This window comes from Dermochelys coriacea, chromosome 2 (assembly GCF_009764565.3).
Source record: "Dermochelys coriacea isolate rDerCor1 chromosome 2, rDerCor1.pri.v4, whole genome shotgun sequence".
Classification (NCBI taxonomy): Eukaryota; Metazoa; Chordata; order Testudines; family Dermochelyidae; genus Dermochelys; species Dermochelys coriacea.
Genome location: NC_050069.1, coordinates 176,063,765 through 176,085,045, shown reverse-complemented (window position 1 = coordinate 176,085,045; position 21,281 = coordinate 176,063,765). Strand labels below are relative to the sequence as shown.

Genomic DNA, 21,281 nt, shown 5'->3' with positions numbered 1-21,281 from the left:
CAGGCCCAACAAAGAAAATAACAGAATGCCACTAGCCAGCCATCACCTTCAGCCCCTAACTAAAACCTCTCCAACGCATCATCAAGGATCTATAACCTATCCTGAAGAACGACCCATCGCTCTCTCAGATCTTGGGAGACAGGCCAGTCCTTGCTTACAGACAGCCCCCCAACCTGAAGCAAATACTCACCAGCAACCACACACCACACAACAGAACCACTAACCCAGGAACCTATCCTTGCCACAAAGCCCGTTGCCAACTCTGTCCACATATCTATTCAGGGGACACCATCATAGGGCCTAATCACATCAGCCACACTATCAGAGGCTTGTTCACCTGCGCATCTACCAATGTGATATATGCCATCATGTGCCAGCAATGCCCCTCTGCCATGTACATTGGTCAAACTGGACAGTCTCTACATAAAAGAATAAATGGACACAAATCAGATGTCAAGAATTATAACATTCAAAAACCAGTCAGAGAACACTTCAATCTCTCCGGTCACTCGATTACAGACCTGAGGGTGGCTATCCTTCAACAAAAAAAACTTCAAAAACAGACTCCAACGAGAGATTGCTGAATTGGAATTAATTTGCAAACTGGATAAAATTAACTTAGGCTTGAATAGAGACTGGGAATAGATGAGTCATTACACAAAGTAAAACTATTTCCCCATGTTATTTCTCCCTCCCACCCCACTCCCCACTGTTCCTCAGATGTTCTTGTTAACTGCTGGAAATAGCCTACCTTGCTTGTCACCATGAAAGGTTTTCCTCCTTTCTCTACCCCCCCCCCCCCCCGGCTGCTGGTGATGGCTCATCTTAAGTGATCACTCTCCTTCCAGTGTGTATGATAAAACCCATTGTTTCATGTTCTGTGTGTGTATATAAATCTCCCCTCTGTATTTTCCACCAAATGCATCCGATGAAGTGAGCTGTAGCTCACGAAAGCTTATGCTCAAATAAATTTGTTAGTCTCTAAGGTGCCACAAGTACTCCTTTTCTTTTTGCGAATACAGACTAACACGGCTGCTACTCTGAACCCAGTTCCTGTTTCTCTGTCCCCGTAGCCCACCTGCAGGGTCCCCCCCGAGCCAATACATCCAAACCGTTCTTTCCCAGAGCCCAAACACAGGGTCCCCCCAGTTCAGTTACCTGCACCCCATCCCTCCCCAGAGCCCAGCTGCAGGGCCCACCTTCCCCAGACACCCGTCCCCTTCTCCCCCCAGAGCCCAGGGATGCAGAGGGAGAACCAGCCTGATTTTCCATCCCGGGCTTGCATGGAGTTCCCTGCTCCTTCCCTCAGGGAATGCTGGGAACTGCAGTTGCCAGGAACCCTCTAGCTCCCTCTTCCTCTGCCCAGTATTGCCTTCTATGTGCAAGCTGGGCTCTGTCGAGTCCAGTGGCTCCTAGTGGCGGCTAGAAGCGCTGCAGCCCATTTCTGTGGGTGAAAGGAAATTCTCTGTGCACAACATTAATTTCTGCAAAATTCTGCATTGTGCAGTGGTGCAGAATTCCCCCAGGAGTAAGATTGATAAAATAATTTTGTGACATTGTAATACCTAATGTGCACATTCAAAATGCCACAGCAATACCCAGGGGGAAGGGGGCACTGAAGCTTGCAGCGTTCCCACAGCTCGGGGCACCGCTGGATCAGCCCATGCCTGGCAGAGAGGGCACTGCTGGGGCAGCCTGGCATCCCCTTCCCTCCGGCTCTGCTTCTCTTGCAGCTGGCTGCAGCGGTGGGTCTGCCTGGGAACCACTGGATCTTCCCTGACACTGCTGCTCTCCCAGCAGCGATCCGCCAAACTAACCACAGTAGGTAACACCTAGTAACTGGGAGAGGGTGTGATCAGTGCAAGGTGCCCAGTCATGCACACGCAAATGATCTCCCCCAGCCCACAGTTCTCCAAGGAGAGACAGCAGGGTGCCACCCCCCCAAACCAGGGGTAGATTGTGAACTTGTTAACAATTAAAGAGTTAACTGATAATTTTAATAGTTTAAATGGGTACTCTTTTAAACAATATTTACATCCCTATTCTCCAACAACCTCCAAGTTAGGTCAGACTCTACACCCCTGCAGGGAGTTTCAGAAGCTCATAAGGAGCACAGTACCATTCTCTTGGCTCTGAAGGGCAGAAGTGCCCCAAAACCAAAGCTAAGTGCAGGAGCTAGACTGTCCCCAATACAGATGAGGGAATAACAAAAGTAGATACCTCCTACACTGTTGGTACCAATGCACCAAGAAAAGGAGTTGGTATTGAAGACAGCAATGAGATCAAACCACTGACACCACAGAAAGACAAGCCAGTCTATTCACTTGCATCAGGGGATACATACGAGGCCCACAAGGACATGTCCATTTATATGGATTTGGAATCCCCAATTCTGTTGGAATCCGTTCTGACCAGGAAGGTCTCTACACCACTGGTCCAGAGCATGCAAGATAGGGAGAGCCACTCACCAGTGCAGTCTACCAGTTGGGGCATAATAAGGCCTCTGACACTGCCAGCATCATCCATAGAATTCAAAACTGCCAGTGCTTCTGAAAAGTTAGGTTTAGTGGGAGATCATCACCACTCCCATAGAGACAAAGGATCAGTCCAGACAGAGGATCCAGAGTCTCATAGGCACCATCCAGATTTTATAAGAGGGATTGTGCACCTGGAGACTAGTGGTAGTCTCCTCCATGGTGACTGTCCCAATTTCCATTTGACCTCTCAAACTGGCCTTACTGGATACTATCAGACCCATATATGCAATATCTTGAATCTAGAAGATCCCATTGGGAATCCAAACAGCGCTTTGTTCGCAGAGAAGATCTCGAACCTCCTCAAGAACTAGTGGAGGAAGAGGAGGAACTAGATCAGGCAGAACCACCAGCCCTAATGGGATTGTCATATTCATCTCCAGATGTGATGATTGTACTAGCTTCACCATCACTGCCTAGTGGTAACAGGCAACTTGAAGATTTACTGAGGAGGATTGCAGGACATTCCTCTTAAATTACTGGGCGTTCTCCAGAGACTGATCCCGTTAACGAAGCCATTTTAGAATCAGCGAAGACCATCTGGCACACACCAGCCACTTGTGCCTTCACTCCCAAAAGAATGGAGAAGCACTTTGCCATCTAAAGGGCAGAATTTTTATTTATATGCCCTGCTCTGAATTCATTAGCAGTACAAGCTGTTACTGAAAGAAGTAGACAGTGTTTACTCCCCTCTGATAAGGAAGCTAAATACTTAGAACTTTTTGGAAGAAAAATATTTACTTTGAGTGTACAGTTTCGCATATCAAATTATCAAACATTAATGTCAGAATATGATTTTATTAATTATACTAAGTTTGAAGAATTCACTAGTTCCCACAAAAAGATAGGCTGCAATTCCAAGCACTCATTGAGGGTAAATTGCTAGCCAGATCATCCCTTCAAGCCTTAGTTGATGCAGCAGATATAATGTCGTTTTTGATGTCAACTTCTGTGGTTGTGCATTGGATGTTGTGGCTCTAATTCTCCAGATTTCCCAAGGATGTCCAGTTCATGGTGGAGGATCAGCCCTTTGAGGGAAAACTGTTTCTTTAGTGAGAAGACAGTTGAGTTGCTGCATTCCTGAAAGGACTTAATGGTAACCCTCTGCTCATTAGGCATCTATACTCGAGCACCATAGCAGAAATTCCACAAATCATAGCTCTACAAACAACACCCAGCCCCTTAACCCTTTTATCTTCAAAAGGGTTAGGAGTCACTCAGGAAGCATTAGAAGGTGCAATGTAGGAAACATAATGTGTCTCTTCCCCCCCGCCACGCTTCATAGTCCTTCTAATCTTAGCCTCCCATCAGAAATATTTTTGATGGACTCCTCCCCAACAAGATGTGAAGGCCCACTCTGCTAGAGCCTAGGCTGCATCAGTAACCTCACTTAAGATGACCCTCTCCTGTAAAGCAGCAACACGGAGCTCTGCTCGCGCTTCTGCGAAACATCATGCCCTGGTGCAAGCTGCTATAGCTGACATCCTTTGGCAGAGCAGTTCTCCAGTCAGTGGTACAGCAGGGATCTTTGGACCCTTCTCCTCAATGACTACTGCTTGTGACTCATAGTGGAATACACAACCCATCTCTTGAAGAGTTAAGAGAGGTGAAGTTACTTACTTTGTACAGTAACTGGAGATCAATATGTGTGGTCACTATCTATTCAACTACCCTCCCTCCTTCCCTTCTGCTGCAGGGCGTTTAATGCTATTCATGGCAGAAAGGTAGCTGGAGAGGTAGTCAGTCTGCACCACCTCTCATGCTGTTGGCTCAGAGCAGGAGGAGTAGAAGGGTGCAGATGTGGACCAAAGGACACTGCTAGCAAGAATCTTCTGGTCTCACACATGAGGAGCACATGCACACCCCCAGTGGAATACTGAGAGGGACCACACATCAAGAAATACAGTTACTGTATGAAGTATAGCCTTTTTTTTTGCCCGTTTCTAATTTGTGACAGTACATTACTTCTCACGCTGTGATTGATTTCCAAAGCCTCTGTAGAAATTTGTTAGAAACTTTATAAAACCTTTATTCAAATACACTGTCAGCCATTTCTCCTGCTGCACTACTTTATTGACATGCCCTTGTAGACTAGAGAGACATGATTTTCTTATTTGTCATGCTGATTTGTTGCTACCATATCAAGAGGTCTTATCATTCTTTTCTAAATTGATTCAACCAGCTTACCTGATACTGCAGTAAGGTTGACTGATGTGTAATTTCCAAGATCACATCTAGTTCCTTTAAGATAGGTACTTTTGTTACTCTCCAGTGCGGTAACTGACTTTAATGCAAAACATCTTTATTAGCAGTTCAGTAGCCATTTTTCTTAAAGTACTTTAGTACTCTTGTATGTATATTACACACAAAATGTGGCAAATAGTCTGCAATCACGTTACTAAATACTGTATCATAGCGCATATGCACAAGGGGTCTGACTTGCACAAGCAACCTTAATTAAGGCATTTTCTAACTTCTGAGTGCTTTATTTTGCAACCTTAATGGTCTATTAACTAGTTTTCTGTATAATTCCTAAATCTTTACAAAGACAAAACTGGGGGTAGAGAAGGAGGGAGGGAGAAATTCCATTATGTGGCATCCTATTGGCACCACATGTAGTTAGCAGAGTGGAATCTTTAGATCCACTTCACAGACCCCTGCCACTTGAGCTACCAGAGTAACTGATAGCAGCAATATTTTGCCATCTTCTATCTGGACCAGCACTACATAGATTTTGAGATGCAGTTGGTTTCACAGATATATTTGCTGACAGCAGAGGAATGGTGAAACTCCAGGAATCTTGGATTCCATTCCAGGCACTGGAGGAGATTGTGCTGAAGTGGTCATAGACTCTTCTGCCCCTTCTCTTCCCCACCCCAGGCTCCCCCTCCCAGTCCCAGTTTCCACTCCTCTGGCTCCTCTTCCCAGTCCTCTTGCTTAGCCAGTCCTACTGTCCCCCTTCCAGGTTCGCTGTCAGAGCCCCAGCTTAGCATGGTAAATTTCAGCCTGAATGGTTTAAAACTTGGGCAAGTTTTGTAAGCAACTGAAAACAGTCTTACTGTGGGAAGTGTCAGAAAACCTTCTATATTAGCAGCATTATGGAGCCTCACCTATAATAATCTAGTCATGAAGATTACTGCAATCTAATTGAATTGTTCAGCACCACCTCTTTTGACATGTCGGTCTCTAACAGTGACTCATTTAAAGGAAGTTTAAAATAATACAGAGAAGCACTACAACAGTAGCCCCAGTGAAGTCAAATTAGCCATGTGTTTAAGTACTTTGGTGGATGGATGCCTTGGTGCCCATTTTTTTGCATGCCTTGGTGAATTTTTTTGAAACTTGCTTGAAATCCTAGAACTCTAAAACAACCTCAAAAGAGGTTGGAAGTATCTGTTCTTCCTGGCATTGCAGGAGTTGCCACTTAGCCAATATTTTGCCAACAGTTAGCACACCAGCTATCAAAATGTTTCTGTCCCTGCACATGAGTGGAAATATCTGATATTTCTAATTCCACTGTGAGAAAATGCAGACTTAAATCATGCCTGTGATTTAGATTAAGTAGGTCCTGTTTAAATAAAGCTGAAGACTCCCAGTCTAAAGCTGTAGCCTCCTATTAGTGGAGTCTTGACAGAGTAACATTTTTTTCTCCACTGAGCTATTTAGTATGGTTAAGTTCTTCTTTGAGAGCTGTCCCTGTGGTGCTCCACTTCAGGTGTTGATGTGTCCCGGTGCTGATCAGAGGTTCTTGGTAGCAGTGCCTGGTTGGGATGTGTGTGTGCAGTAGCTGTCTCATGGTACTGTTGGCGCTTCATCTAGTGCTCGCGCGTCCCGACCCCCCTCAGTTCCTTCTCGACCGCCCTAAGCTGCAGATGGAGCTCCAGCAGTGGTATCGGAATTTACCTAGAAAAGATTTAGAAATAGTTAAGTTTAGTTCCCAGTAATTAGTTAATAGTTAGTTAGTCTTAGGTTTCTGTTGAACCACTTAGCTTTTCCCTGCTTAAAAAAATATATATATATTTCCTCTCCATTTCTATCTCCTTATACCACGACAAAATGGATAATGAAACTGGCAGGCATTCCTGGTTTAAACACTGCACTTTGTGTAAGGACGCTATGCCTGTCTCCGATGGACACTCGTTGCCTGGGGGAGGTCCACATCCCTCAAAAATGCAACCACAGCAGCGTCTTAAAGCCAGAGCGAGGAGGGATAAGGATCTCAGACTTAAAATGATCCTTATGGAGAAATCCCTACGCCACTGTCTATCTCGGGGAAAAACCCCATTGGGGGATTCCCTGTGTGCCTCTTAAGTGGACAGATTGCGTTCCCTTTCCTCCAGAAAATCAAGGAAGAGGGGAGGCATCTCCCACCCACAGAGAACTGTTGAAGAGGAAACTGTCTCCAGCATGATCACTACTCTTGGTGCCAACGGCCAGCAGGGGTAAACATGTTTGATACTCCAGGCACCTCCGGTACTATCTATATTGCTACCTATGCCAGCAGAGATTAGGTGTCGAGTAGTGGGCACAAATCAGCCTTGTACTCCACGGCACCGAATGCCCTGAGGAAGGACATGGTGCCAATACTGCCTCTGATTACCATGCCACCTGCACTGGTACCACATGCTGCAGAGCCAATGCATGAACGCACTAAGTCGGCATCATTGCCATCAACCGAGGCCACATACAAGTTGGCGGTACCAACAGGACTAATCTCAGAGACGTCTACACATAAGAGCACGGCACCGATGCCATGGGACTGCGCTCACTCGCTCAATCAACTGGCACAGAGATATCATTCAAGCCTGGCTCACCTGTACTCAGTACAGACAGTTTCTCTGTGCCGACTGCACCGGTACAGATGGACTCACCTAATGCCCGTAATTTTTAAGCGACAAGGAAGATGACCTAAAAGAGGCAGTCTTCTGTTCAGGCCACTCCTCTCCATCCCATACAAGTGCCAGGAACAGTTACAGGGACGTGCCCCCATGGCTGGCTAACCCATAGATGTGCCCACGCATGCCATTCCCAGTGCATTGGGCACAATGGGACCCATGGGCAATCTACAGATCTCAGACACACAGACCTCACTCCTCACAGAGATGACAGATTCACCCTTCTACAGTGACAGCCACTGAGCCCTCGGAAGTGCATGTGGATTCCGAGGAGCTGAAGGATTCTAATCCACAAGACTGCTCACCAGCCCACAACTTATCTTCATCTCTAGACGAGGCAGTAATGCCATCTCTGCCTGTCATCGCAGATGACTCAAAACGATTCCAGGACTTACTCAAATGGGTCGCACAAAGTCAGAACATCTCTCTGGAACAGGTGACTGAAAATCAACATTAACTCCTAAAAATACGACACCCGGCATCCTCCACAAAGAAAGCATTACCAATTAATAGCACCTTGCTGGAACTAGCAGGTTCAGTATGGCAAACTCCAGCTACCATACTCCCATACCATATCAGCAAAAGGGCAGATAGGAAATATTACGTTGCCCAAAAAAGGCAGGGATTTCCTGTTCTTGTACCCTCAACCAAACTCCTTGGTGGTGAATGCGGTGAACCAATGGGGGAAGCAACCCAGAGAAATCTATGTCACGTGACAGGACTCCAAGAGAGGGATTGTTAGGTCACAATATATTGTCTGTGCTCTCCAGTTTGCACGGCCAATTACACGCCATCTGGAGTAAGTATGACCATGACAAATGAGTAACGAACGAGTTCCTGAGCATTCCAGAGGACAAAAGAGGGAGCAATTCCAATCTATCATAACAAGGGAAAGCGAGGAGTGGGACAGCGCTACAAATGTCTCTTGAGTCAGGATACGGCCACTCACCGACGGCTATCGATAGTCATGACGGGCATCCTGGTTACAATCCGCCAGAATCTCAAAGGCTCCAGATTAAATTCGAAGAGTCTTCCCTTGACAGAGTGAAATATGTTCCGTGAAGACGATGAAGTCTACATCAATGAAGGACTTAGAACGGTGCTCTGAACCCTGGGCAAGTATCATACCCTAATAGAGGAGGAGATACCAACCTTATAACCAAAACAGGGCACATTGTCTCCGGCACCAGAGGACCATTCGACAATTCATGCCAGAGACACCGATCACCTCAGTCCCAGTTGACTGCATCACAGGCACACCAGCCAAGATGCAATTTTGAAGATTGGTCGAGGGTCTGATCGACCTCCCCTGACAACCAGCGTATATAACACGTATATTACAGTGTATATTATATTACCTAGCAGACGTTGGTCACCGACTACAGCCATTTTACCAAGCGTGGGCATCCATCACCACCAGATCACTGGGTAGTGACGATAGGAACATAGTCATACCATCCCCTTCATCTCCATCCTGCCTACCCATCCGTCTTCCCTACCTCGCAGGGACCCGTCTCTCAAGCATCTTCTATGACAAGAAGTAAACCATCTTGTACAGCGAGGTGCTGTGGGACATGTTCCAGTACAACACAGGGGGTAGGGGTCTTGACTCAAAAGAAACATGGAGGATGGAAAACCCATTTTAGATCTCAAAAACTCAACAAATTGTGCGTACCCACAAATCAGGATGGTCACGCTGACGTCCATTCCGGCGCTGGAAGAAGAGGACTGGTTTTCACCCTTCAACCTACAAGATGCGTATTCATCACTATACACCCCGCACACAGACGTTCCTACAGTCACAGTAGGGAGAGACCACTTCCAATACAGTGTGTTACCATTCAGACTTCGACAACTCCAAAACCCTGGCTGTAGTAGAGCACACACCTACACAGACAAGGAATGATATTCCATACTTGGATGATTGTCTATTGAAGGGTCGCCCTCAAGCAAAAGCAACACTTCACACAAACGACTGACACTTTCCATACCGAGGGTTACAAATAAATGAGAAGAAAACAATTAGTTCTGGTTCAACAACTAGAATTCATGGAGCTTACCTAGATGGATAGAAGCTAAAGCTTCATTACTATGACCAGTTTCTCCACAATGACCGCTCTCATATGGTAGTCACAAACAGTCCAAGAGGCTCTGCACACACCTGCCTATAAAATAGGACATGGCGGCCTTGATCTTGTGGTCAGGCACAAAACACATGCACTGTCTCCAGGGATGGCTGAGCACATAGACTAACACGCAAGCACAGTCAAACAGACTCCTGTCACCACCACCAAAAGTCATGCATCATTACAATGGTAGAAATCCACGCAATGTGTGCGCTGATCCTGTTTCACCAAGACCCAGGATCCTACTGATCACTACAGATGCCTCTGATTGGATTGGGTGCACCTTGAACAACACACAATCTAAGGGAATGGTCTCCTGCAGAGTTATTACACATCAATATACTCGAATTATGAGCAGTTCAAAAACGTGTCAACATTTCATACCAATAAGAAAAAAAATGACAGACAACGTGGCCTATATGTTGTACATAGACAGGGAGGCGCTTGATCTCTTTCCCTGTGCACTGAAGTCATAACATGCTAGAACTGGGGCATTATCCACATATTACCATTACTGTGTACCTCCCGGGGCAAAAGAAACACTATGGTAGACACATTGAGCAGACAGCTTTCCCAAGAACACGAATGGGAATTGAAAGACAACATCACAAACACATATTCCACATCTGGGGGTCACCACACATCGATTTGTTTGCAACATCCGAAACCATAAACATCAAGGTTTTGTCATGAGCAGGAGTAGGACCGCAATCCTAGGAGATGCCTTTTTCATCCGATGGAACACGCCTCTCCTGTATGCATTCGCACCGTACCATTATTATCCAGAGTGATACATAAGATACAGACCGGCAGAGCCTTGATCATACTGATACATACTCCGACGTGGCCCAGAACAGATGTGGTTTCCTACCTGAACAGCCTGGCGCTTTGCACCCGTCACCCTTCTCTGTCAGGAACTTTTCTCTTAGGATGAGGGTCTTGTTCTTCACCCAAATCTAGGAAAACTCTGCCTGAAGGACTGGCTCCTCCATGGCTCCATCAAACAACAAATTAACCTGATTTGGAAGAGGTTAAAAAGGTGTGCTAAACAGCAGGAAACTTATACCGTGCATACCATTTACCTCATAAATGGAAGAGGTTCTCCTTGTGGTCAGGACAGATACATAAACACTTACGGCGCCAATACATTTGATTAGGAGTACAGTTGTGTTTGAAATACATGGGGTATGTATTCAACTTAAGGTGCACCTCATAGCATAGCTGCTTTTCACCACAAGATAGATGGTTTGTGAGCTGATTACGGAACACTTCCTCGCAGGCATTCAGAAACATGTACCCTGAAGTCTGCAACTCTACACCAGCATGGGACCTAAACCTAGGCCTCAGAGGTTACCAGAGCCCTTTCAAACCACTTGCTACCTGTTCGCTACTACATTATCAATGAAGGTAGCATTCCTGGTCATGATCACTCAGCACATAGCATAGAGAGGATGAAATTGGGGCCCTCATGGTCCATCCCCTTATACCATATTCTTTAAAGACAAAGTGATAGCAACACACACTAAATTGTACTGAAGGTACCTTCATCGGTTCATCCGAAACTACCTCGTCTATCTGTTTTATACTAAGTCACACAGATCTACACAGGAATCTATTCTCTACACTCTAAATGGTAGAAGAGCAGTGCATTCTACCTAGATAGAACAAAAACTTTCTGGTAAGTCATAGAGACTCTCATTTCCACCACTGAACAATTGAAAGGTGCAACCATTTCAAAAAAAGACTATCAAAAATGGATTTCTGAATTTGTACCCACAACAAAATATACAATCCCTACAGGGATCAGAGCCCATTCTTACATAACGTTCCAATCAGAGAACTATGCCAAGCTGCCATTTGGGCTCCGTACACACTTTCAGTTGAAAGGGGAATATGCAGAACTGTCTTAAGTTTTTAAGGGTTTGTGCAGAAAGATTAGCAAAGCATGTTGTATTTGGGGTGCTTTTCAATAGGAATCAAATTTAAAACTAACCAGTTTAAAGGCACTACCTCCAGATCTCGAACTTTGCCTCTTTTAAAAAAAAAAAAAAAAAAAAAAACAACTTTTCATGGTGGATTTAAAGTCCTTATACACTTGCCCCTTTGTATTGATCTAGTTTGCTAGTACTATCTAGTGTAGTGTTTTATTTTTAAAAGCAGAGATACAAACTTCTAAGGGTATTAGAAATATAATCATAGTCTGAAAACTAATCAGACACTTCTAGATCTGGGGGGTTTTTTTTGTAAGAACTGGTTGTATTACACCAAAATTGTTGCTTTTTATTTTATAGTTGTATACACAGGGCTTGCAAATGGATTTTTCACCGGCGAGTGTCATCACTTTCCATACAGTCTGAGCTTTGTTTTAAAACAAAGGCTATAGCTTGTTGTTAGGTCTTGGCCACTAGAAAGTGTGTGTTCACTTTATTGGCTTGTACCATTTCTAACTCTATCCTTGATATCACTTAATAGCCTTTTTTTTTTTTTTTTTCGTTTTTTATTTGTAATCTAGACAAATCAGGTCTATTTTGACTTGGTGATTGTCAACTCCAGTTAAAGTGATAAGCTATCCTTACGTCTCTATAGAGGAGCATACAAACCTTTTATTCCTCTGAAAAGTGGAGGAAAGGACATTGCAGAGCACATTTTGGAAATATTCAGGGAGGGGGAGGTGTTCGGGTCATCTCTACTGGGTATAACCAGAGCTGGTATACCAGAGTGTGGCTGGGGGTGTAACAACCAGGTTGCTGCAATCAGTTACTGAGTCAAACCTGCTTAACACACATTCAGCGTATGCTTTTTCTGCTGGCTGGCAGGGTACAGGCTGTGAGTCACAGCAGAATAGCATTTAAGGCACTCGTTACAGGGCAGGCAGTGAGACAACCTCTCACTGTGCTGGATTACACCCCACAACATGACACTCTCCTTTATGGCTGGACAGCTGTTCATTTATAAAGGGACTGGTTGTGGAGAAATCTTCGGATCCATGGCATCTCAGTGGTGCCAGATTCGAAGAAGAAGAGGAGGAGACAATTTATTGTTCTAAAAGAGAGCTTACTGACACAGACCATGATCCTGAGTTTCACCAGATGAGCACCTGGGAAGTGGCTTCTGCCTCTCTCTTCTGATGACTCTCCACAGTTCTGTGACCTGAGGATCCATGACATGCATTGAATTTACCTTCAGTAGTAGTGGAGGAAAACACTATCTGGTGTTCGACATTCTTGGGGCTGTCTCAAGAATAGGATGTCGTTACCAATTCTCCATGGTCTGCTGCAGCCTGTTAAGACTGTTTGATCCATCCTTTCTCTTGTGCCTATTTCCAAGAAGGCAGACAAATTATATCAAATACTCTCGGGAGGTAGAGTGGGGTGTATTTCATACACGCCCTGTATAATTTGTTGGTACCTCTGCCAGCAATGGTTGAGGTCTGGACAAGCATATTCCATTCCTGCTGATGAGAGGAGAAAGAGGATTGTTTCCCTAGGAAGAAATGTGTTCCTTCCCACTGTTGCTATTGGGGCGGCAAATTATTACGCCATTAGACTATCTATCAATTCCACCTATGGGAAAAGATGCTATTTTTTGGACAGGATTGGCAGATAATAAATCTGTTGGCTAATGTGATCCAAGTGGAGGGTCAAAATGTGGCTAAGTATGCTCTCAGGGCTTCGTTTGACACTTCGGCCTCTCTGCAGAATGTTGATTTCTGCAGTTATTCAGAGGAGACATACTTGGCTTCACTCTTCTCTTCTGGCTCTGGATACAGAATTAAGGTGGAAGATCTCCCTTTGATAGGGATGGTCTTGTCAGTGAACAGACATGAATGACTGGAAAAGCTAAAGGAGGCAAGATCAATGCTCTGTTCTTTTGGCTTGATTCCTTACTGGAAGACTTTCTACTCTTCCTTTCCATTATCAGAGACAGTATTATCTGTAGTCTTCCTTGATTTATTTCTTGTCAAATCAAAGATGACATCAGCAGGCTGTGATTTTCCAGAGCCAACAGAAGAAGTCTTTCAAATCAAGGCTTAAATCTCAACAATGCTTCCTCCCTGTCATCTTCATTGAACACCAAGCCTCAGATTGATGTGAGGATTGAGAACAGTCAGCAAGGATCCTTCCCTTCCTCTGTTTGGAGACTAGCCCATTTTTTTCAGCAAATTGAGGTTATTATTATGGCCTTGAAATTACAGAAAAGGGCTATTATATTCAGTATGAGAAACTATGCACCTTCAGTTCCCATACCCCCTTTTCAAGGAACCCTGTCGCAACACTATTCTACTTTCAGAAGTGCAGAAATTGCTTCTGATAGGGGCTGTCAGGGAGGTGTCCAAACACCTTGAGGGGTCGGGTTTATTCTAAATACTTTTTAGTACAGGAGAAGAATGCGGGGGGGGGGGAGGAAGGAGTAATCCAATTTTAGATTAAGGCACTTGAACAAATATGTTTAGAAGCTTTGGTTCTGTACGTAATTCTGGCCTTCATAACATTTACTTTAACTGTGGATTAGTTTGCTACTCTTAATTGGAAGAATCATAGTCTCATATTTTTATTAGACAGTTGTCAAAAGTATCTTTGTTTCGTGGTGGCAGGACACCATTTCCAGTACAAGGGCTCCCATTGGCCTGTGCACAGCACCAAGAGTAGTACAAATTGCCCTCTGTGGTAATGGCTCAGCTGAGAAAGCAGGGTATTCTGGATGATTGATGTGAAGGGCTGTTCCAAAAATCTATTAAGCCAACACTTATACAGTATCCCTTCCCCCCCCCCCCGCCCCCAGATCTGGAACAACTACTGAATGTCAAGTTGAATCTGTTCAACTCAACATTTTATTCTTACTGCCATATTGGATTCAGAAAAGCCTTTTTATCACAGGACAGATTTTTTTTAAAATAGTGAAGTAATTTTAAACTTTCAAGTGTGTCAGAACTCAAAGTAACTTTCTTTCTGATTCTCAGTAGTCTAACTTAAGTGAATCTCCTGGAGTGTCTCAGAATTAGGCCAGTGCATCACTGATGTCTCAGGTCAATGAGCCAAATCTGGATAATCTTCAAATGTTAGTCAACATTTCTTGAAACATTCTGGACTCGTTGATGTGGTAGGCAGTCAGAGCACATGTCCTCAGAGACTTCCAGTTCAATCCCTTCACCATCAGTGAGGATAACTTCAGATGTGCCAAACAATGGTTGGGGGGGATAGGCTTGTCTGCGTTCTCGTACAGTTTGAAATCACAGGATTTCTCAGTAGAGGGGCTTGCACATAAACATGTTGGAGTTAAGAGAAACTTCATCTGGCCTTCACGTTGTTCCTCCCTCACATACGTGGGAGGGTGTTCAAGTAGTGAAATAAAACACAGCGGCTTTTACATCAACAAATGGGGGTGCTTACTCTGCTTGGTTACATGCAGAAACAGTTTATGGGACTGGTGCATTCTGTGTGACATTTTTAAACCTGGTGGCCCTGCATTTAGCAGGGGAAGATAACGTAATTGCAGATCTGCTCCGCAGCAAGTTTTCTCAAATGCACGAATGATCCTTTAAGGATTACTTTGACTCAGAATGTTTGTTTCTAGTTAAGGTGACCAGATGTGGATCCGTTTTGCTACAAGGTTCAACAAAGTGGCACCTCTCCTGCTTGAGAGCAGGAAGAGACAGTCAGTCCATCTTCTGTTCTTTCCTTCTGCACTCATGAAGGGGCCTTATGTATGCTTCCCCTCCCCCCTTCTCATTGATCCAGAAAGTGATGATTACTCAACACGGGAAAAGATCATTCTGATTTCCTTAGCTTGACCACATTACCAGAGGTTTACGGATCTGCTTCAGCTCTCTCTGGGGTCTTCATATGTAATCTTCCTTTTCAGCAATAGAGCAGGATTTATCCAGATCCGCAGTCCCTCCACCTGACTACTTGGGGTGATCAGACTTTGACTGTCAATTCTTGAAGACTCATCAGAGTCTTGAAGACTCATGCTCATCAGTGCAGAAGAATGCATTGCTTCATCTAGAAAACTATCGAAGTGTGTGATTATTTGAAATGCTGCATACTAATGAGGGGGAATCTGTTTTACGTACTTTGGCTGCAAGAAAGCTCTTGCATATTAGTGAAATAGAACTAAAGGTTTGGGAAAATCAGCATAAGATGACATAATCTAGACAAGGATTCTATGGGGCATACTGTCTCTCCCAAGACTATTTCTAGATTGATTAAACAACATTGTTTGAACATTACATGGTCGCAGAAATTCCTGTACCTACAGTGGTTCAATCTTATTGCACTAGAGGTGTGATATCATCTTTTGCTCACCTTAAGCAAGTCCCTGTTGCTGAGATTTGCAGGGCTGCAACCTCTTGCTAAACATTATGCACTTGATTAGCCTTCAGGGCAGGGTGGGCAAAATACTGCAGGCCGGATCTGGCCCGTCTAATATTTCTGTCCAGCCTCCTCTGCCCCCTCGCGATCTCCAAGTCCGGGCCACTGAAAGTCCCATGGAGCATCGGGGTGCTCAGGCAGGCTGCCTGCCTGCCTTGGCCCCGCACACCCAGAAGTGGTCGGTTGCTGCTGGCATGTCTCTGCATACCTCTGGCGGGGGGAGCAGGAGTGGGTCTCTGCACACTGCCCCCACCCTCAGCACCATCTTCACAGCTCACATTGGCTGGAAACCGGTGATTGCTTGTGGGCGCAGGCAGCGCACGGAGCCCCCTTCCCCCAAGGGGCGCACAGAGATGTGCCAGCAGCAGCTGGCTGCAGCCGCTTCTGGGAGCAGTGTGGGGCCAAAGCATACAGGCAGCCTGCCTGAGCTCTGCTGCACCGCCAGCCAGAAACTGCCTGTGGTAAGCACTTCCCAGCTAGAGCCTACGCCTCGAACCCCCTCTTCCACCCATACTCCCTCCCAGACCATGCACCCCTCCAGCACCCAGCCCAGAGCCCCTCCTGCACCAAACTCCATCCCAGAGCCCACACCCTCCTCCCCTCCTGCATTCCAATCCCCTGCCCAAGCCAGAAGCTCCTTCCTGCACCCAAGCTCCCTCTGAGGCCCTGCACCCGCTCCATTAATATAGTAGAAATGTGCAGCCCATGATGACTTACCAAAATTCATGGAGTGGCCCCCCCCCCCGTGAAAATTATTGCCCACCCCTGCTTCAGGGGCTGATGCTAGATTTGTTAGTGTTTTTTCAATTTCTATTCAGTTCAGGCTCTGGTTCCCCCAGGCTATTTTCAGCGCTAATCAAACTACTCATAAGTGAGAATTTGCAGAACTACTCAAAAGAGAAATTAAGGACAGTTCAGTGTTCTTGAGAGCTCTGCATACTCGTATGTCCCTCCTCCCCCCCCCCCCCGTCTCTTGTTCTGTATTTCTGGCTTGGTGGTGAAAGGAGATGAGGTGGTAGAGAGCACTGTGCCTCCTTATATAAGCCTGCTTCAGAACATTCAGGGATGCTCAGGTGCGAGGGAATAAGAGCACAGGTACTTTAACAGACACAGCTTGGAGACTGTTCTCCCATTAAGCATCTTTGTGTGGCACGCTACCCATAAGTGGAATATGCAGAGCCATCTTGAAGAACTCTGGTTACAAATAAGTAACCTTCACTTCCTGAAATTGATGGATTTTTTTCTACTGAAAAAGGCTCAGTTTTGTGGATACAATATGGTACGGTGAATAAACTTAAAATATATTCCAGTTTGAGCTGTTACTGGTTCCAGCAGTATCCTGTTTTAAATGTAGGAAATATCACTGATACAGAGTAAAAACTCAAAAATTTGGAACATATTCTAAATGTTCCCACTGTAGTTTTTTGAGCTTTCTAAAATACTTTAATTTTAATTTAATTTTAAATAGTTTAATTAAAATTTGACTAGTGATTTTAATACTTAAATTAAGGATCATCCATCTTATTTAATTTTGCTTTAATTCCAGAGGGAAGTTTGCAGTGGTGAAGAAGTGTGTCAAGAAAGATACAGAAAAGGAGTTTGCAGCAAAATTCATGCGAAAAAGAAGAAAAGGGCCAAGACTGTCGAATGGAAATAATCCATGAGATAGCTGTTCTTGAGTTGGCACAATGTAATCTTTGGGTCATTAATTTACATGAAGTTTATGAGACTGCAACAGAGATGATCTTAGTTCTGGAATAGTAAGTACTAATCTCATATTGCGGGGTCTGACACTTCCCCCCATTTTAGAGAGAGGAGTGAGTGAGTGTGTGTGTGTGTGTGTGTCCGTCCGTGTGTGAGAGAGAGTAAGTAAGTAAGACAAATAATTTCTTGAATTATTTGCTGAAAATGAAAATCTAAATACTGTGCACCACAAAGACAAGAAATTTGAAAACTGATATTTCATTAATGAGTTGCTATAATCACCTGTTTTGGGTCTAGAAGAAAGAATGATGAAATCAGGAATTACAAGCAGTTATGTGGGATCAAGTGACTATTGTGGACTATATTAATTTCCCTAATCTAGTTGAATTTATAATCTATTGTAATAGGTTGCCCTGTTTATAATATGCTTTTAACTTTGTGGTCATGTGATACACTAACTTCTCTAGATACATTATTTCATTAGAAAAATTAATATCATGTGAAGATACAAGACAGTAGATTATCTCCTGGTAGAAATTGGGGTGGAAGACGCCAGGCACGTGCCTGCTTTGTTCTATAGGTTCAAACATAAACATACTAGTTTGGCTGACTATGGGCCTGTATATCACTTTGAATACAACTCATTTTTCCTTGTGCTGACAGCTGCCAATTAGCGCCCCTTCTTATAGTGATGTACGCTAACCACGGCTTTACAGCATTATTGCAGACAAGTTCCTAGAGAGAGCTGAAATTTCAATTATTTTTCTGTCTCAAGTAGAAATATAAACCTCTTTCAGAAAAGGTTTATTCATTGGATCTGCAAATCCATATAGAGTCTCTGCTACTTTCTTGCTGGTCAGACTGAAATAAATAAAAGCTGTTGAAGGAAGAAGTTAGCAATAGCACTGTGCTTCAACTACAGCTTCCAGTTGTATTCTGCCACTGAACATACATGGCATCTTGAAGCCCTATTGGAACAGATATTGCTGATGTCTCATTTTGTAGTGTCTTCTGCACTGGATTGTTCTGCTAATAAGACTGTTCTTTTTCCGGTGCACCAGAGAAGAAGGCACGTTTTGTGGTTAGGGCCCTAGGGGGGACTCTCAGATTTGGATTCAATTTCCTGCCCTGCTACAGATTTCAGTGACTTTACTAATGTCACCAATTTCTCTGAGCCTTAGTTTCCCTTCTGTAAATTCGGAGTAAAATATGTGTTCTCCCCTGCTCCCTAGAAATTTATCTGTTTAGACTATAACCCCTCAATGCTGGGGCCCCTACTACATGTATATACCCCACTTAGTATAACAGACTCTCAATCTCTGTTAAATTCTCCATAGGCTACTTTAGTACAAATAATAAAAATTTTTTTATGCTCTTCCAATAGGCTTATTCTAACTGAACCAATGCTTGCTAAATAACTTGTGGTCTGGCAGTTCAGTCAAAACTTCTTCTGTGAGACAGTTCTAGCTCATCTTCAAACATTAGATCAAGCAGTTTCAAAAATAAGAAGTCTTTAAAATGACTCTTGTCACCTTGACAGTCAAGACAACTTCTAGGCTTTAGCTTTCTGGGCAAAAGTGAGAGCAGCTGCTTCAACAATTTTTTAAGATGACTTCTCTGGCAGGACCAAAAGGCTGGGCTCCAACAGTACTCTATTGAGAGAGGACCTATCAGAAGTGTGGGGAGGACCAATCTGAGTAACTTGAGACTCCTTTCACCTGCCCATTCTTTCCCATTTTTCCACTTCTTCCCCTCCCCCCCCCCCAAAAAAAAACCAAAAAACAAATCCCAAACCAAAGTTTCACAAGATTAATCTGCAGTGGTTGGAACCTTTTTAGTCGTGAGTCTTTAATTATGTTAAGATGTCCATAGATCACTGCCAAAAAGGTGGTGAAATAAATACTTGTTGCAGCTAAACTGCCAGAGTTATGGTTTCTCCTAAGCCTCTTGTGCCCTTAGACGTTCATTAAATGACTAGGAGAGAGTAGTTATGGTGCTGGCATTTCAGAAGCCATTTATGTTATCTGTTATTAGTATAACTCATTGCCTGCCGCTTGGTAAGAAGCTGGTGTTGAAGTTTCTCAGATTCTTGTTCATAAGCTAAAATGTGGATTATATGAAATTATGATCAGGACCTCCTTACCTTTACCATCTCCATACATCTGAACAGCTCAGTTAGATGAAGAGAGAGGCTGTAGAAGATTAATGGGGATTTGTTTTTAAAATAATAGTGCACTACAGTAGAACCTAAGAGTTTACGAACCCCAGTTATGAACTGACCATTTAACACACACCTCATTTGCAACCAGAAGTACGCAATCAGGCACCAGCAGAGACCAAAAAAAAGGAAATACAGAACAGTACTTGTTAAAAGTACACTACTAAAAAAGGTAAAGCAGCATTTATCTACTTCATAGTAAAGTGTCAAACCTGTATTAAGTCAACGTTCAGTTGTAAACTTTTGAAAGACCAGCCATGTTTTGTCAGCGTTACAAACATTTCAGATTTCAGAGTAGCAGCCGTGTTAGTCTGTATTCGCGAAAAGAAAAGGAGTACTTGTGGCACCTTAGAGACTAACAATATTAGAGCATAAGCTTTCGTGAGCTATAGCTCACTTCATCGGAAACATTTCAGAGTTACTAACAACCTCCATTCCCAAAGTTCTCGTAATTCTGAGGTTCTACTGTAGAACCTTGTTATAATAGGTATTTTCTAAAAAATGTCAACTCTTGTATATATTCTTATTTACACTACAGTATGCAGATTGTCTATGGAGTGTAATTGAGTGAGGTATAGAAAACTGGAATGGAATAGTGTCTGTATTTAGTTTATTGTCAGTGATATTTAAACAAAATAGCTGGTTTCAAATTTGAATCCAAGCTTAGACACAAATCCAGAAGTAAACAATTGGCTTTTTTTGTGACACATGAAATACAGAACTGCTGGTTTTTGATAGGAGGAGTTAATTCTTCATTACACATACAAAGCACATTTAGGATTGTAAACTACAAAAACAGACCTCCACTGACTTCAGCAAATATATCTGGACACTTTTCTAATGTCGCATGTTCCAGTGACATGTTGAAACAAAACTGGACTGAGTGTTAGTAAACTTCTGACCTTCTGGATTCAGGGGATTAATAAACATACAGTTTAGACTGCAAACTCTTTTTAGGGCAGGGTACTTTCTCTATACACTCTCTTGTACAGCATGTAGCAAAATGTGGCACCCTGATTAATGGGTGGGGACACAGGGGGTCCCTGGTATATATCGGGGTTGCGTTCTTGAAAAAGGCGATGGATACCAAAACGACAGATACTGGAGAACTTTTCCCCATAAGAAATAATGGCCTGCCCCACCTCTTCCCGCCCAATTCTGCCCCTCCTCTGAGTGCGCCCTGTCCCTGCTCCTCCCTCTCGCTTCCAGTGCCTTCTGCACTGGGGAACAGCTGTTTCGCGGTGTGCAGGAGGCGCTGGGAGGGAGGGGGGAGGAGTTGAGGAGGGGAGGAGAGTGTAGGTGGGAGGAGGAGTTGAGTTGTAGGTGGGCCACTGGCAGATAGAAGGCGTCAGGTGCTGGCTGCCAGTGGGTGCTAAGCACCCACAGAAAAATCACAGAAGGTGAAGCGACGGATATGCATATTGGGGCCAACA

At 44.0% G+C, this 21,281-nt stretch overlaps 2 protein-coding genes across 12 annotated transcripts in view; one reads left to right on the top strand and one right to left on the bottom strand.

Annotated features, from left to right (window-relative positions):
- Positions 1-21,281, top strand: part of STK17A (serine/threonine kinase 17a) — a 62,644-nt gene that overhangs the window by 11,123 nt on the left and 30,240 nt on the right. Inside the window, 2 exon segments of the mRNA XM_038390389.2 lie at positions 17,473-17,554; positions 17,556-17,686. Of these exon segments, the coding sequence (XP_038246317.1) occupies positions 17,473-17,554; positions 17,556-17,686 (213 nt within the window).
- Positions 1,513-21,281, bottom strand: part of LOC119851123 (cytochrome c oxidase assembly factor 1 homolog) — a 134,532-nt gene continuing 114,763 nt past the window's right edge. For 10 of the 11 annotated variants that reach the window (XR_006279182.1, XR_006279188.1, XR_006279183.1 and 7 more), the window contains 2 exons: positions 10,427-10,571; positions 1,513-6,437 (listed from right to left, as the gene is read on the bottom strand). Coding sequence is in view for 1 of the 11 variants with exons in the window: in XM_043508690.1 (XP_043364625.1) it covers positions 10,567-10,571 (5 nt within the window). In the remaining 10 variants the exon portion in view is untranslated. Of the gene's footprint in view, positions 6,438-10,426; positions 10,572-21,281 lie in introns of those variants that run through there. The other variant, XM_043508690.1, reaches the window with a different exon arrangement.